This window comes from Schistocerca americana, chromosome 5 (assembly GCF_021461395.2).
Source record: "Schistocerca americana isolate TAMUIC-IGC-003095 chromosome 5, iqSchAmer2.1, whole genome shotgun sequence".
Taxonomy (NCBI): domain Eukaryota; kingdom Metazoa; phylum Arthropoda; class Insecta; order Orthoptera; family Acrididae; genus Schistocerca; species Schistocerca americana.
Genome location: NC_060123.1, coordinates 32,623,061 through 32,642,027, shown reverse-complemented (window position 1 = coordinate 32,642,027; position 18,967 = coordinate 32,623,061). Strand labels below are relative to the sequence as shown.

Sequence of the window (18,967 nt, the reverse complement as noted above, 5' to 3'; positions counted from 1 at the left end):
AATGATGTATGTGTCTAATGTCCGGTTCCCGGTGATCACTTCATACGAGTGCTGTTCATAAATTAACCTCGGATTGGCTATTTAAAAAAAAAATGGTATTCTTTTACCTATAATCTGAACTTACATATTCACATTACTTCTCCACCCAAATTCAAAAATTTGTCCTACCGTGACACCACCTTATTTATCCCTTCATCAAAGAATGGTGTCGCCTGTACTTCAACCACTTCTTGGTAACGTCCTTCAGCTTTCAAATGGCTGTGAGCACTATGGGACTTAACTGCTATGGTCATCAGTCGCCTAGAACTTAGAACTACTTAAACCTAACTAACCTAAGGACATCACACACATTCATGCCCGAGGCACTATTCGAACCTGCGACCGTAGCGGTCGCGCGGCTCCGGACTGTAGCGCCTAGAACCGCTCGGCCACGCCGGCTGGCGGTCCTTCAGATCATCGTCAGTTGTGGAGAGCAGAGTAACCAGCCAGGCCTTCGTCTTGGGGAAGCGATGAAAATCGCTTGGTGTCAAGTCCGGACTATAGGGAAGATGCTGAAAAGCTTCCATCGAAAATGTACGTTTCTTCTTCGTTCGATTCTCGGTATTGGGTCGCACAATGTCGTGAAGGAGAACGAGCCCCTCGGTAATCATCCCGCGCCGTTTGTTCTGGATTAACCTTTGGCGTTTCGTAAGTCTCTCACAATAACCCAGTGACGTCACAGGATTCTCACGCGCTACCTCCATGAAATCTTTCTGAAATTCATTTGCGATTCCAAAAGACGTAGCCACCATTTTCTTTGAATCCTTTGGGGTTTATCGGGAGAGTGAATATGTACCCCGCTGTTTGGACTGTTCGTTTCAGAGTTCACGTACTACGCCCAGATCCTGCCCACAATCAGCATTCTGTTTAGAAATTCCTCCCCTTTGCTCAACAGCTAGCAACAAAAAGTCTTTTTCACCTTAAACAAAATCAATACGGCAGTGAGGAAACAACTTATTAAGACTTTTGTCTGCCGGCCGGTGTGGCCGTGCGGTTCTAGGCGCTTCAGTCTGGAACCGCGGGAGCGCTACGGTCGCAGGTTCGAATCCTGCCTCGGCCATGGACGTGTGTGATGTCTTTAGGTTAGTTAGGTTTAAGTAGTTCTAAGTTCTAGGGGACTGATGACGACAGAAGTTAAGTCCCATAGTGCTCAGAGCCATTTGAAACATTTTTTTTAGACTTTTGTCTGAAGGGTATTCCTCTACCACTGTGAAACGCGTCCAAGTGAAGTGGAACAGAAGGAAATACAACGATGGCTGTTTTTCAAGTGTGACACTATTGCCGGAACAGAAGGAAATACAACGATGGCTGTTTTTCAAGTGTGACACTACTGCCGGAAGATTAAGACAATATTGACAAACAAACTTTATAACGAAAAGGTTGTTTGGTGACCCGAAGGAGTTCGATTGAAAGAACGAAAGGATCATTAGGGTTTAGCTTGCCGTCGACGACGACATCATTAGAGACTGAGCGTAGGGCTGGGATTGGACGAGGAAGCAAGGAAGGAAGATGACGTTTTAACCTCCCGACGGCGTCGAGGTCATCAGGCATGGAGTACAAATTCAGAGTGTGGGAGGAACCAGAATAAATCTGTCATTCCTGTTCGGAGGAACAATCTTGAAATTATACGTAATTGTTTTAGGCCAAACCACACAGAACCTAGCTCAGGTGGCCGGACGAGGATTTAAACCCACCTCTTTCCATACGTGAGTGTAGCGCCTTAACCATTGTGCCACATCGCCTTGTGGAACGATATGACTGCGAGGTAGATCATACACGTCGGCACAGGGAACTATTATAGACTGTAATAGAAGGTCCTGTAAGTGGCCAAAATGAGAGGAGAAGAACGAGATGGGCGTATAATGCCGGCCCTATACGTATGTTAAAGGGTGATATAGGATAGGACAGAAGGGACGAGAAAAAACTGCTCTTCATAAATCTAAAACTACTACAAACAAACATTTGAATCGAAAACTACAGGAGTTTTGTTGGATTATCGGCTGACGTGGATTTTTTTCGGCATATCTTCTTCTGAGGACATCTGTCACTATGTCTGACGTTTCAGTTTCTGCAGAAAATCGAAAATGAATAGTAAGAGATAAGCATAGTGCCTACGCACTGCACTCTGTAGGTAAAACTTAACTGCTGCACCACAACAATACTGTCAGTTGCAATTTACATGACTCTTGAACTAATTTACAACCTGAACCCACATTAAATGTTTGAATCAACACATAATTGAAGACATAACGTCTTCAGGGCACCGTGATTACTTCCAATGTATAGAAACACAAACATTGCCTTTGTCAATTTTTTATTTTATTGGACAACCGATTTAAAACCTTTTATAAATCATCTTAATAAGTATTAATTACAAATTACTGAGAAGCGCATTTAAAAGTGATGACTTGCACTTCGCAGAAAACTGTAATTAATGAACCGGGTGATCAAAAAGTCAGTATAAATTTGAAAACTGAATAAATCACGGGATAATGTAGATAGATAGGTACAAATTGACACACATGCTTGGAATGACATGGGGTTTTATTAGAACCAAAAAATACAAAAGTTCAAAAAATGTCCGGCAGATGGCGCTTCATCTGATCGGAAAAGCAATAATTAGCATAACAAAGTAGGACAAAGCAAAGATGATGGATGTTCTTTACAGGAAATGCTCAATATGTCCACCATCATTCCTCAACAGTAGCTGTATTCGTGGAATAACGTTGTGAACAGCACTGTAAAGCATGTCCGGAGTTATGGTGAGGCATTGGCGTCGGATGTTGTCTTTCAGCATCGCTAGAGATGTCGGTCGATCACGATACACTTGCGACTTCAGGTAACCCAAAAACCAATAACCGCACGGACTGAGGTCTGGGGACCTGGGAGGCCAAGCATGACGAAAGTGGCGGCTGAGCACACGATCATCACCAAACGATGCGCGCAAGAGATCTTTCACGCGTCTAGCAATACTTTTTTTTTTGTTCTAATAAAATCCCACGTCATTCCCAGAATGTGCGTCAATTTTTACCTCTCTACCTACATTATTCCGTGGTTTATAAAGTTTTCAAATTTTTACTGACTTTTTGATCACCGGGTATATTAAGGTGACCTAGAAGAGGGTTGAAACTGATTATCCAATTAAAAAAAAGGTTACTTAGACGGAGTTTGTCTTTCTTCGAACTAAAACACATGCCTCATTTTTCGAAAGTTTTTGCTCTGAGGACAGGACACCTGCATAGAAAGGAGAACAGTCCACGATTCAGTGTCGAAAGCATTGGCTGAAGACAGGTTGTCTTCATTTGCACATAATACGCGCTAACTGATGATTCATTTTACAATCATAACTCACTCACAGTGACGGCAGCTAGCGTTTACAAATACCTTTGGGCCATTGTCATCTCATTTGCTTATCGAGCAGCTAGATTTTGAGATTGCTTGTCACCTATGGCGTCGGTTTCGGTACCGAGACCACTTTGTTCGCAATTAACAAGTAGAGCGAAGATCTATTATTTGGAGAAACAATCAGACGGAGGTCTGGTAGTCTGCAGGCACGTCGCCAGCCCTCTTTTCCAGTAGGAGGCAAGTCACGCTCTGAATTGAGGTCGTTGGCATCACTTCATCCGCCACGACACCACGCAGAGCTTGTTTTGACAGCAAGTTTTTCGTCCGCGCTGGGCGGGTATCTCTTTCCGAGACACACTGCAGATTCGCTGGACGACAACCGCCTCCCATCAAAGCCGCTTCTGTGTGCACACTACGATGCCTGCAACAGCTAAACAGCCTTACGCCTCCGCCTCTTCTTGTTGGGTCACACGCTCTTTGTCTCTCCTGTCGTTAGCGCCCATGGTGACAGCACAGCAACCACACACATATCCCTCGCCTAGAGACTACTGTCTGCCACGACTGTGGCTAAAAACGAGCGTGGAATTGAGGCTCCTAAACATTGTAATGGTTTTTTATTCCTATGCATACAGGTGTTTCCGTAAGAGCGTCCAGAAATTTAACAGAACATAGAGGATGCTCAACTGAAAAATTTAAGGTAGAGGATCTGAGGTCGGAGAAGCCAGCCTAAGGGGGTAATAGGAATGAAATCATATTACTGTATGCTTTTTTATTTACATTAGTTAACTGCAAGTACCATAACTGACACAATGAATACACCATTTGAACAGTGTCCTACAAAATGTGCTGAAAATGACGGCCATCAAACTCAGGGCAAACGTGACAGCAGCGAACAAGAGTCTGACGCACCCTGCCTGGTGTGTTTCGAATCACGTCATAGGCAGGTACAATTCTGGCAACTAATTCCATCTCTGTATCCATTGGGGTCCCATACACAAGTCACTTTAGATGTCCCCTTAGGAAACAATCAAGGGGATTCGGATCAGGTGACCTTGCGGGCCATTGAAAAGGACCTCCACTTCTAATCCAGGGACGAGGAAATACTGTACCGTATTGCTCCATCGTACTGTATTGTACGTCTCTGAAGAGAATTGAATAATGAATGGGTATGTCGTTGATTCACAGCGCGTTCTGACATGGGACTGTAAATACGATACAACAGAGCCACCTTGTGGACAAGTAAAGTAAACAAAACCTGTTTCATGACTTACTGCTAATCAGACTCGTCCTTGTTTCCTTGCGTGAAATAAAGAATGTACATGTAAATAAATAGCACAGAACGTGTAAACTTGTAGACATGTTGGTTGTAAATAAGCTGGAAAACAGTGATGCTAGACAAAGTGGTAGACAAGTTTACATCCATATCTACTTGAACTGGCTTCTCCGACCCCAGGTTCCCTGTCTCAAATTGTTCAGTGGAGCATTCTCTATGTCCTGTTACATTTTTGCACTCTCTAACGGAAGAAACGTGTATAAAACAGTGATAGTAGGTTAAAATCGCAGTAAGAGACAATAAATATCCATAACTATCTGAAACTGGTACCTTTATGTTTACATTTTAAAGCCCTAATTATCTGAGATTCCACGTCAATGAAGATGGGTGTGAGTTGTTTTGACCCATCTCTAATTTATCCGGTATAAGTGATGACAAACATCGAGATTAATAGAAGAAATTGAGTCAGGGGTAAAGTATAAATGAGAACAAGGAACCCGAAAAAGGAAGAGACCCCGAACAAACTCGAGTTGTATAGCTGCCAGCGTCTAGGATACTCAACTTGTAAGAACTACACAAGTTTTACCAAGTCAACGTCAATTCGGCAAACTTTGTTTTTAATAACCAGTGCATGCCATCAACATAACTGCCGATAGTTTATGTGAATCGTATCTGATAGTATTACTGTAGTGCAGCTCATAGGTTTTATGTACAGGCAATTACGCTTATCTGTTATAGTTTCCAGAGAAAGATTCAAGTGCAAAGGAGTTGTCTAGGCTCACAAATGAAAAAGTACATTTTTTAAAATTTTATGTAACTATCTACATCGTCTTTTCACGGCACCTATTTTTGAGGATCACGTACATTTGGAAACCCATGATACGCTTGATGCCAATTACGAGTATTATTTTTTTTTCCTTGCTCTAGTCCTTCCGCCCAAGACGTAATAACTTCTTAAAAAAATAGTGGAAGGAAAATTCGTAGGATTAAGGAGAAGAAAGAAGTGTGAGGGGTGTCATGGGATTCCTGTCATGCTTGAGTATCATGGAAGTTGCCACGAGGCGAGAATTATAACTATGAGAACAAGGTTAAGTAAATACGTATAGATGAATTTCACGACCTTTACAGAAATGGCAGAAACGTGAAGAACAGAAAGAAACTACCCTTGCTCTGAGAATTATGATTCAGTCCTCTTTCTGCTGATAGAAATGCATCTAAGAAGGATAATGACGGTTCGGAAGTCATTGTTTTAATCCTCCAATTCGTGGAAGATTTCTGGTCCTTCTGTACTGGTGAATGCGTCTCAGTAGCCACGACTCCCATAGCCGCTCACGCTGTTATCCCCTTTGACTACCTGCCCGTAATCCGCGCGTATTGCGAGAGTCCACTGACGTCTCAGCGATACATCGCTACGACTGAAACATCGTTTCCAGCACCCGCGTCCATCCAGAAGATCCTATAGCCAAGAACGTTGTCTACATCTACATCTACATTTATACTCCGCAAGCCACCCAAAGGTGTGTGGTGGAGGGCACTTTACGTGCCACTGTCATTACCTCCCTTCCCTGTTCCAGTCGCGTATGTTTCGCGGGAAGAACGACTGCCGGAAAGCCTCCGTGCGCGCTAGAATCTCTCTAATTTTACAATCGTGATCTCCTCGGGAGGTACAAGTTGGGGGGAGCAATATATTCGGTACCTCATCCAGAAACGCACCCTCTCGAAACCTGGACAGCAAGCTACACCGCGATGGAGAGCGCCTCTGTTGCAGAGTCTGCCACTTGAGTTTGCTAAACATCTCCGTACCAAATAACCCTGTGACGAAACGCGCCGCTCTTCTTTGGATCTTCTCTATCTCCTCCGTCAACCCGATATGGTACGGATCCCACACTGATGAGCAATAGTCAAATATAGGTTGAACGAGTTTTTTGTAAGCCACCTCCTTTGTTGATGGGCTACATTTTCTAAGGACTGCCAATGAATCTCAACCTGGTACCCGCCTTACCAACAATTAATTTTATATGATCATTCCACTTCAAATCGTTCCGTACGCATACTCCCAGATATTTTACAGAAGTAACTGCTACCAGTGTTTGTTCTGCCATCATATAATCATACAGTAAAGGATCCTTCTTTCTATGTATTCGCAATACATTACATTTGTCTATGTTAAGGGTCAGTTGCCACTCCCTGCACCAAGTGCCTATCCGCTGCAGATCTTCCTGCATTTCGCTACAATTTTCTAATGCTGTAACTTCTCTGTATACTACAGAATCATCCGCGAAAAGCCGCATGGAACTTCCGACACTATCTACTAGGTCATTTATATGTATTGTGAAAAGCAATGGTCCCATAACACTGCCCTGAGGCACGCCATAGGTTACTTTAACGTCTGTAGACGTCTCTCCATTAATAACAACATGCTGTGTTCTGTTTGCTAAAAACTCTTCAATCCAGCCACACAGCTGGTCTGATATTCCGTAGGCTCTTACTTTGTTTATCAGGCGACAGTGCGGAACTGTATCGAACGCCTTCCGGAAGTCAAGGAAAATGGCATCTACCTGGGAGCCTGTATCTAATATTTTCTGGGTCTCATGAACAAATAAAGCGAGTTGGGTTTCACACGATCGCTGTTTCCGGAATCCATGTTGATTCGTACAGAGTAGATTCTGGGTTTCCAGAAACGACATGATACGCGAGCAAAAAACATGTTCTAAAATTCTACAACAGATCGATGTCAGAGATATAGGCCTATAGTTTTGCGCATCTGCTCGGCGACCCTTCTTGAAGACTGGGACTACCTGTGCTCTTTTCCAATCATTTGGAACCTCCCGTTCCTCTGGAGACTTGCGGTACACGGCTGTTAGAAGGGGGGCAAGTTCTTTCGCGTACTCTGTGTAGAGTCGAATTGGTATCCCGTCAGGTCCAGTAGACTTTCCTCTGTTGAGTGATTCCAGTTGCTTTTGTATTCCTTGGACACTTATTTCGATGTCAGCCATTTTTTCGTTTGTGCGAGGATTTAGAGAAGGAACTGCAGTGCGGTCTTCCTCTGCGAAACAGCTTTGGAAAAAGGTGTTTAGTATTTCAGCTTTACGCGTGTCATCCTCTGTTTCAATGCCATCATCATCGCGGAGTGTCTGGATATGCTGTTTCGAACCACTTACTGATTTAACGTAAGACCAGAACTTCCTAGGATTTTCTGTCAAGTCGGTACGTAGAATTTTACTTTCGAATTCACTGAACGCTTCACGCATAGCCCTCCTTACGCTAACTTTGACACTGTTCAGCTTCTGTTTGTCTGAGAGGTTTTGGCTCGTTTAAACTTGCAGTAAAGCTCTCTTTGCTTTCGCGGTAGTTTCCTAACTTTGTTGTTTAACCACGGTGGGTTTTTCCCGTCCCTCACAGTTTCACTCGGCACGTACCATATTACGATTGCCTTGAACTATTTCCATAAACACTCAACATTGTCAGTTCTTCGTCTCGCAACAGCTGAGGCCCAGTTGAAACCTAGTGCGACCAGTGGTGAAACCGACCGATCCCTGTGTTGGCACTGACGTCGACAACGCAGCAGCTGGCCGCCCCCAGCGCGGCTGTCCCCTGGCGCCAGGACGGCGTATCGCTGGGATGTGCGGACACGCAGGATGCCGGGCAGCCCTATCTCCGCCCCCGTGCTGCGCCGGCGGGATGTAAACACGCGCGACACGCCGTATCTGCGCTGCCCACGTACTGGACGCGCTCCTTCCTTGTTGAGAGTAGCTCTGCGACCGGGATACGCTATTAAGAGAGAACACTTCATTCCAACTAAGAGAAAAGTTCCCGTCTGACACGCAAAACAGGAAAATATGCTGCATTTCTCGGAATCTTGACGCTTAATCGATCAGGATCCGTGCGTGATGATCATACGATTCTGTAAGTCACAATTTTTCTCATTTTTTCCTGACAGTCTCGACTATTCCCATTTAGATGGTGATAAATTGTGGATTTCTTGACAAATGCTGGAATATTGGAAGTATAAAGCCCCCCCCCCCCCCAAATGAACCATGGACTTTGCCGTTGGTGGGCAGATAGCCGTACCGTAGGTGCAACCAGAACGGAGGGGTATCTGTTGAGAGGCCAGACAAACATGTGGTTCCTGAAGAGGGGCAGCAGCCTTTTCAGTAGTTGCAGGGGCAACAGTCTGGATGATTGACTGATCTGGCCTAGTAACACTAGCCAAAACGGCCTTGCTGTGCTGGTACTGCGAACGGCTGAAGACAAGGGGAAACTACAGCCGTAATTTTTCCCGAGGGCATCAAGCTTAGCTGACGGCCTTGGGAGAGCCAGGCCTAACAAAACTCTACCATCTGGTGAGCAAGATGTATGAGACAGGCGAAATTCCCTCAGACTTCAAGAAGAATACAATAATTCCAATCCCAAAGAAAGCAGATGTTGACAGATGTGAAAATTACCGAACTATCTGTTTAATAAGTCACAGCTGCAAAATACTAACGCGAATTCTTTACAGACGAATGGAAAAACTGGTAGAAGCCGACCTCGGCGAAGATCAGTTTGGATTCCGCAGAAATTTTGCAACACGTGAAGCAATACTGACCCTACGACTTATCTTAGAAGATACATTAACGAAAAGCAAACCTACGTTTCTAGCATTTGTAGACTTAGAGAAAGCTTTTGACAATTTTGACTGGAATACTCTCTTTCAAATTCAGAAGGTAGCAGGGGTAAAATACAGGGAGCGAAAGGCTATTTACTATTTGTACAGAAAGCAGATGGCAGTTATAAGAGTCGAGGGGTATGAAAGGGAAGCAGTGGCAGGGAAGGGAGTGAGACAGGGTTATAGCCTCTCCCCGATGTTGTTCAATCTGTATATTGAGCAAGCAATAAAGGAAACAAAAGAAAAGTTCGGAGTAGGTATTAAAATCCATGGAGAAGAAATAAAAACTTTGAGGTTCGCCGATGACATTGTAATTCTGTCAGAGACAGCAAAGGACCTGGAAGAGCAGTTGAACGGAATGGATAGTGTCTTGAAAGGAGGATATAAGATGAACATCAACAAAAGCAAAACGAGGATAATGGAATGTAGTCGAATTCAGTCAGGGGATGATGCTGAGGGAATTAGATTAGGAAATGAGACACTTAACGTAGTAAAGGAGTTTTGCTCTTTGGGGAGCAAAATAATTGATGTTGGTCGAAGTAGAGAGGATATAAAATGTAGACTGGCAATGGCAAGGAAAGCGCTTCTGAAGAAGAGGAATTTGTTAACATCGAGTATAGATTTAAGTGAAAGGAAGTCGTTTCTGAAAGTCTTTGTATGCAGTGTAGCCGTTTATGGAAGTGAAACATGGACGATAAATAGTTTGGACAAGAAGAGAATAGAAACTTTCGAAATGTGGTACTACAGAAGAATGCTAAAGATTAGATGAGTAGATCACGTAACTAATGAGGAGGTATTGAATAGAATTGGGGAGAAGAGGAGTTTGTGGCACAACTTGACTGGAAGAAGGGATCGGTTGGTAGGACATGTTCTGAGGCATCAAAGGATCACCAATTTAGTATTGGAGGGCAGCGTGGTGGGTAAAAATCGTAGAGGAAGAGATGAATACACAAAGCAGAAGATTCAGAAGGATGTAGACTGCAGTACGTACTGGGAGATGAAGAACCTTGCACTGGATAGAGTAGCATGGAGAGCTGCATCAAACCAGTCTCTGGACTGAAGACCACAAGAACAGCAAAGCACTTAGAGGCATATCTTGTCAAAAGTACACGGGCACCCTTACGTCATGCGCAATTGACCACTAGATGTCGCAAGAGGCGGACCCGCCCATTTAGAAAGAGGCGGGGAGTATTGTGTTCTCAGCAGAGATGTGGTAACAGCGGAGTGCGTTGGCCGGGAGAACTCAGCTCTTCTGCGTGGACTAATCATTACATGTCACCTGAGTGACATTCCTATTAGGAACATTTCAACCCTTCCAAAGCTGCTCAAGTCGACTGTCGCTGATCTGACTGTGAAGTGGAAACGTGTAGAAACAACAGCATATAAATCAAGACCAAGCAGACCTCATGTCTGATGGACAAGGACTGTCTAGCATTGCGGAGGATGGTTATAAAAAATAGCATGAAATTAACTGGAGGGATGACTAGTCAAGTCGAAAGTGCTGCGAGCAGTCAAGCTAGCACAATAACTGTGCGTAGGGAGTTAAAAAGAATGGGGTAGAATGGCCGTCAGATCTAAGAGATGCTTAAGGTGGATTAAAGAGCAAACCACTGGACAGTCGGAGACTAGAAACGAATGGTTTGAAGCGATGAATCATGCAATACCTTGCAGAAATTCGACGGTAGTGTTTGAGTTTGGTGAATGCCTAAAAAACCTTACTTGCCATCACGTGTAGTGCCAGCAATGAAGCACGGAGGACGTGGTATTATGAAATGGGGCTGTTTGTCGTCATTTGAATATCGTAAGAAAAGGCTAAATGCGGAAAAGATATTAATACATTTTACAGCGTTGTGTACTGTGTACAGTAGAGTAACACTTCGAAGACGATGATTGTCTGTGTCACCATGACATGCACCCTGCCATCAAGCAGCATTAGTGAGGTAATGGTTTTGTGAACAATAACATTCCTGAAATAGACTATCCAGTTCAGAGCCCCGGCCAGAGCCCAATGGAAGACATTTGGGATGGGTTTGAACGTCGTCTCCGCTCCTGATAGCAACGTCCAACATCGCTACCTTCTCTGGTTTTCGCTCTTTAGGAAGAATGGGCCCCAATTCCTCCACAGACATTCAGACACCCAATTGAAAGTGTTCCTAGCAGAGTTCAAACACCGAGCGAGGTAGCGCAGTGGTTAGCACACTGGACTTGCATTGGGAAGGAAGACGGTTCAAACGCGTGTCCGGTCATACTGATTTAGATTTTCCGTGATGTACCTCAATCGCTTCAGGCAAATGCCGGGACGGTTCCTTTGAAAGGGCATGGTCGACTTCATTCCCCATCCTTCCCTAATCCGACACTGACGACCTAGCGGTTTGGTCCCCTCCTCGCAAATCAACCAATCAACCAATAGTTCAAACCGTCGTATATGCGAATCGTGGAAACACCCAATATTAACATCCGCCAGTAGATGTCTGGATACTTTTAATCAGATATATAGCAGAAAGATTAGAGTTTTTGTTTGTGAACATAGAGATGAGTTAGGATCGACTCAGACCAGCTAGTTAGCGACTGAACGTTCCTACAGAACATATAATGATGAGGTGCGTTTATAAATTTCGAGGAGAGCCCTGTGCGTTGTCAATACCTCCACTTTAGGCTACTTGAAAATACCAATTTTACGAGGAGGGTATTGTTACTGAGTTCCTTTAACTAATGCGCTCCGACGGTTAGTGCAAATAACAGACTGCAGAACACCTGCGTTATTGTCACTAGATTTATGGCTCGCACAAAGATGAATGTCGCAAATTCCGTTTTTACTTTCCGGTGAACGAGGCTTTTCTCCCGGCGAACAGCTGCATGCATTATGGATGAACACGTGTGCAAGCTGGAGACACACAGGTAAACGAATCGGCAAGCGTCTCGGTGTACTGCGGATTACAGGCTGTTACAGTATAAGAGATTTTCACAATTTAGTTTTTATTCTAGCACTGCCTGCAGCATCAGTACATGTCTGAGAACAAAATACGCTGTAAGACAAAAGAAAAAAGACACACCACAAATAAATTATCCGAATAGGACGGAAATCAGTAGACGTGATGTACATCCACAGACAAACAAGTGACGAAAATTTCACAAAAATTCAATGATTTATTCAAGAGAAAGAGCGTCACAAATTGAGAAAGCCAATGGCATGTTGGTCCACCTCTGCCATTACGCAAGCAGTTATTCCACTCGGCATTGATTGGTAGATTTGTTGGATGTCCTCCTGAGGGATATCGTGCCAGATTATGTCCAACTGGAGCCTTAGATCTCCAAAATCTCGCGCTGGTTGGAGGGTCCTGCTCGAAAAGTTCTCAACTGGTGAGAGATCCGGCGACTTTGCTGGTGAAGGCAGGGTTTGGCAAGAACGAAGACAAGCAGAAGAAATTCTCGCCGTGTGAGGGTGGGCATTATCTGGCCCGATTGTAAGCCCATGATGGCTTGCCATGAAGGGCAACGAAAAGAATATTGTCGACGATCCACTGTGCTGTAAGAGTGCCGAAGATAACAACCTTCTATGAAATGAAATGGCAAGTTGCAAAATCCATTATTTTCATTCTCCACCCACTATGCATGACTGACGGTCAGTTGTCAATATTTTTTATGCCTGTAGATGACAGTGTCCGAAATGACGGCAATAGTGATGAATTTTACTAGTACGAAGTAAACTGCGTTCTGACAAGGGCACTTCGGTTTTGTTTTGTATCTGTGACCCTGGTGAGCTTCTTAGCACATACTCATATACGTTCGCACTTGTATGTGAAAATCAACGCTACTGACAAATGTAAATACGTTCTTAATATTTGCTGACAAATTTTCAGAAGCTGCTCATAGATGCTCTGCTGTGAGACGATATGGAGTAATTAGATACTGAAGTGCTGGAAGTGTAGTATCTTTAGGGCTATACCAGATGGATTTTGATAAAAATACGCCATAGACCTTATGCTGACTACGATATAATTTGCACTGGAACAAATAACGAAAACTTATTTTAAAAATGTGCGAAAAATAGAATCTGTAGCACCTCACGTTTACTGTTGTTACAGTACTGTCCCATATCAATTACATTACTGTGGATAACTGTTCGTTTAAATCGGCCGTTCTAAATGAAGATCATCATGATCTAGGAGACTGATGAATAGCTTCAACAGCTGCAATAAACACAATTATCAGACCCACGAGAGTGACGACGGAACGCTCACGAAATGAGTTCTTCATATGACTTGCTATGTCGTTCTTAATATTGATGGCAATCGGTGAAACAACAAGCCTATGAATTATGAACGGCACACCATCCATAAAGCATGAAAGGATATGATCAATGAATGTTTCACAGACGTCTCTTGGAGAAAACCGTCATTCTGTAATGTGCTTAGAGACTGCGTCTTTTTAAATGGCTCTGAGCACTATGGGACTCAACTGCTTAGGTCATTAGTCCCCTAGAACTTAGAACTACTTAAACCTAACTAACCTAAGGACATCACAAACATCCATGCCCGAGGCAGGATTCGAACCTGCGACCGTAGCGGTCTTGCGGTTCCAGACCGCAGCGCCTTTAACTGCACGGCCACTTCGGCCGGCTCTTTTTAAATGTTAAGTCACTCAATTTATATATAAGTTGGTCGGCAAAGTTCATATCAATGCAGTAAGAAAGCGTCGAATATCGTTGTTGGCGGGAAGACCCCTTGGGGTGGTTCAGCATCCCAATCGGAAACGGTTCTCTGGCTACGCACACAATAGGCCCTCTCGTCGTGGTGTGGATCTGTTGAGTGTACTATAGTGTAATAGATGTGTGTATGTGGAGGGGGGGGGGGAGGGGGGAGAGCGAAACCCAGCACCGGCAGATGGTCTTCTCCTCTCGAAGAATACAAATAGGGCTGCAGAGGTCAACATCCCCATCTGAAAGAACGGACCACATCAAGTATCTCATACCCTCATTTCATGAAAAATTACAGTTGGTTTGGAATTTAATCTAAGACATTGGCAAAAAGTCTGGTGATTAGGATCTTCATGCCACAACTTCTCTTACCCTTGGTGGCCAGATATTGGCGATGAAAATTTCTTCCACCGTCAGAGTTTGAAGCGACTACCTCCGAGTTTACCACCTTCGCGCAGGCGTCCGTTAGCGACCTCGGTTTCCGACGCAGGTATCCAGTACTTTTATCATGAGAGAAGAAGAAAAATTAGCAGCACTATTGCACGCTGAAAGAGCGGTTATTCGCAGAACCACTGTTGCAGTAATAAATAGTCGCTTTGTTTTCATAACGTGATTTTTTTCTTTCCCTGCAGTTTCTCAGAAATCCAACAAGCGAAGTTTTCCTAACGTTACATTATTTTCCTGTTTGAGAGTATTAGGCATGACAGAGATTCCACTCATGACGTGGTGCATCTGCGCGGAGCTGCTTTCTGACGCAAAAACTGGGTGCCAGAGAACATCAACAACGCAAATCTTCCTCCAACCTGAACCCGCTTTGGTTTCACAGGCGATGTCCAGCTGAACTACCCATACAAACCTCACGGTCCGACTGAAAGCTCGAGGTTTCCACTGACTGTTTTTCCAGACTTCTACAAAGCTTTACTCTAACAAGGGGAGCATCACACCTGTTAATCACAGATTTCGATGAGTCTTTGGTATACTGCTGAGAAACAAGTGCTGAATACCTGGCTAGCATCTTTTCATGCGACAGCCCCTAAGTTCCGAGAAAATCGACGCTGAAGTTTTATGTATATCTCCTATACCCGTAACGTTAGTTACGTTTCGATCAAGCGATCGTAGCGCACCGGCTAAAGTCCACGGTTACCACGCTCGTTGTATCGGTACAGAGCCTACTTGTGTACTTTTTTCAATTTTTCACTGTATAGAATATCATTAAATAGTATATGTCATACAAAATTATTCAAAAGTAGTAACTTTCACCGTAGCAATTTCGTTTATAAATCAATCACTACAGCAAACTTTCTTCAAAGGTGTATTCCGTTTGTTACAGAGAAGATGACAGATTCGTCGTACTCGCTATCGCTTGCATAGCTTTCTGTACTAGAACAGGATTCAGAACGGTACCTGTCGTAGAAGCAACCGAAACACACATTCGTTGAACACCAAGCACATTTAATGAAAGGTACTACCTTGCAGACACCAGAGTTTCCAGAAGCTATACCGAGGAGCACAGTTTGTTCAAAGAGACTGTTCTTTCTATGGTCAGGTTCGATGAGAACCATGCGTATCTGATCATTTCTGTGAAAGCAGGTGCGCTAAGTGATGCAGAATTAAAGAATGTATTTTTATTGAACCATCCCTGGAAACAATTTCGCTATTACTCTTAAGCAAGTTGGGAGTATTATGATTTTTTTTCGTGTAAATTTTTATCTGCCTGTAAAACTATAGACCACAGGGATAGAAAAGTGAAATACATTTCGGTGGGACGATTTTTACGGTGCAGGTTCATGCCTGTCTTTCATCTACAAAGATTTATCTGCGCAGTCTGCCCTCCCCAAGAATCTACACTACTGGCCATTAAAATGGTTACACCAAGAGGAAATGGAGATGATAAACGGGTATTCATTGGACAAATATATTACACTAGAACTGACATGTGATTACATTTTCATGCAATTTGGGTGCATAGATCCTGAGAAATCAGTACCCAGAACAACCACCCCAGGCCGTAATAACGGCCTTGATACGCCTGGGCATTGAGTCAAACAGAGCTTGGATGGCGTGTACAGGTAAAGCTGCGCATGTAGCTGCAACACGATACCACAGTTCATCAAGAGTAGTGACTGCCGTGTTGTAACGAGCCAGTTGCTCGGAAACCATTGACCAGACGTTTTCAGTTGATGAGAAAGCTGGAGAATGTGCTGGCCAGGGCAGCAGTCGAACATTTTCTGTATCCAGAAATGTCCGTACGGGACATGCAACATGCGGTCGTGCGTTATCCTGCTGAAATGTAGGGTTTCGCTGGGATCGAATTAACGGTAGAGCCACGGGTCGTAACACATCTGAAATGTAACATCCTCTGTTCAAAGTGCCGTCAATGCGAACAAGAGGTGACCGAGACGTGTAACCAGTGGCACCCCATACCATCACGCCGGGTGATACGCCAGTATGGCGATGACGAATACACGCTTCCAATGTGCATTCAACGCGATGTCGCCAAACACGGGTGCGACCATCATGATGCTGTAAACAGAACCTGGATTCATCCGAAAAAATGACGTTTTGCCATTGGCGCACCCAGGTTCGTCTTTGAATACACCATCGCAGGCGCTCCTGTATGTGATGCAGCGTCAAGGGTAAACGCAGCCATGGTCTCCGAGCTGATAGTCCATGCTGCTGCAAACGTCGTCGAACTGTTCGTGCAGATTGTTGTTGTCTTGTAAACGTCCCCATCTGCTGACTCAGGGATCGAGACGTGGCTGCACGATCCGCTACAGTCATGCGGATAAGATGCGTGTCATCTCGACTGCTAGTGATACGAAGCCGTTGGGATCCAGCACGGCGTTCCGTATTACCCTACTGAACTCACCGATTCCATATTCTGCTAACAGTCATTTGATATCGACCAACGCGAGCAGCAATGTCGCGATACGACAAACCGCAATCGCGATAGGCTACAATACGACCTTTATCAAAGTCTGAAACGTGATGGTACGCATTTCTCCTCCTTTCACGAGGCATCACAACTACGTTTTACCAGGCAACGCCGGTCAACTGCTGTTTGTGTATGAGAAGTCGGTTGTAAACTTTCCTCATGTCAGAACGTTGTAGGTGTCGCCACCGGCGCCAACCTTGTGTGACTGCTCTGATAAGCTAATCATTTGCATATCACAGCATCTTCTTCCTGTTGGTTAAATTTCGCGTCTGTAGAACGTAATCTTCGTGGTGTAGCAATTTTAATGACCAGTAGCGTATAATGAAAAAAAAATCGATTTTGTCGGAAACTCGGAGCCGTCGCAGGAAACGCCGCTAGCCAGTTACTCATGACACGTCCCTTTACAACGTACCTAAGACTCATCGAAACCCATGATCAACAGGTCCCATGGTGTCCTTGGAAGCCTAGAGTTATATCTCAAGGAGTGCCTGAATAAGTTAGTAAGAGCATTGCTCGTGGAAGTTAATAATCTATGTTTAAAGGCTGGTCCAGCATTATCCCGTAAAATATTTCGCTAATACGTATTATCTTTGTTGTTCACGCATGGGCTATGGGCCTCAAGTACTGTGTTTGTTTGTTTTGAAAAGTGTCGGTGTATACCTGCTTCTGACTGGCCGCGCCTCCTCCTCTCTGTTGCAGACCACGATCAAAGTGTACGCGCGCTGCCTGCGGCCGGACATCGAGTACAAGACGCTGAGCATCACGTTCCAGACGACGTGCCGCGAGGTGGTGACCGCGCTGCTCAACAAGTACCGCATGCGCCACCGGGACCCCAACCTCTTCTACCTCACCATGGAGGTCACAGTCCGCAAGGCCGGTAAGGGCAGCCACAGCGCCGCCACCAGGGGTACAAGCTCTCTCTAGAACACAGCGTGCGGTCGCATCTCGCTGAGCAAGCGTGACTGTAGACGTAGATGTAGTCACTCACAACAAAACGTCTCCATTAGGGTCTTGTCCAGGTGGTCTATGCTTGTACAAATAATACCACGCAGCTGTGTTTTCATCTCTGCTCGTACGTCTGTTTCCAAGAAAAAAATTCCCTCCGGTCTTTGCAAGAGAAATGTTTTTCTGCACTCCAGTGCATCGCTTAAAGAGGTTGCCGAGATACATTACTGGCCATTTAAATTGCTACAGCAAGAAGAAATGCAGATGATGAACGGGTATTCATTAGACAAATATATTATACTAGAACTGACATGTGATTACATTTTCACGCAATTTGGGTGCGTAGATCCTGAAAAATCAGTACCCAGAACAACCACCTCTGGTCGTAATAACGGCCTTGATACGCTTGGGCATTGAGTCAAAGAGAGCTTAGATGGCTTGTACAGGTACAGCTGCCCATGCAGCTTCAGCACGATACCACAGGTCATCAAAGCAGTGACTGGCGTATTGTGACGAGCCAGTTGCTCGGCCACCATTGACCAGACGTTTTCAGTTGGTGAGAGATCTGGAAAATGTGCTGGCCAGGGCAGCAGTCGAACATTTCCTGTATCCAGAAAGGCCCGTACAGGACCTGCAACATGCCGTCGTGCATTATCCTGCTGAGATGTAGGATTTCACATGGATCGAATGATGAAGGGTAGTGCCACGGGTCGTAACACATCTCAAATGTAACGATCACTGTTCAAAGTGCCGCCAATGCGAACAAGAGGTGACCGAGACGTGTAACCAATGGCACCCCATACCATCACGCCGGGTGATACGCCAGTATGACGATGACGAATACACGCTTCCAATGTGCGTTCAACGCGATGTCACCAAACACGGATGCGACCATCATGATGCTGTAAACAGAACCTGGATTCATCCGAAAAAGTGACGTTTTGCCATTCGTGCACCCAGGTTCGTCGTTGAGTACACCATCGCAGGCGCTCCTGTCTGTGATGCAGCGTCAAGGATAACCGTAGCCATGGTCTCCGAGCTGATAGGCCATGCTGCTGGAAACGTCGTCGAACTGTTCGTGCAGAT

The 18,967-nt window shown here is 44.7% G+C and overlaps 1 protein-coding gene across 1 annotated transcript in view; it reads left to right on the top strand.

Moving 5' to 3' along the window:
• Positions 1 to 18,967, top strand: part of LOC124615623 — a 459,371-nt gene that overhangs the window by 416,895 nt on the left and 23,509 nt on the right. The window contains exon 3 of the mRNA XM_047143628.1: positions 17,636 to 17,813. Coding sequence (XP_046999584.1) covers positions 17,636 to 17,813 — 178 coding nt within the window. The remainder of the gene's footprint in view (positions 1 to 17,635; positions 17,814 to 18,967) is intronic.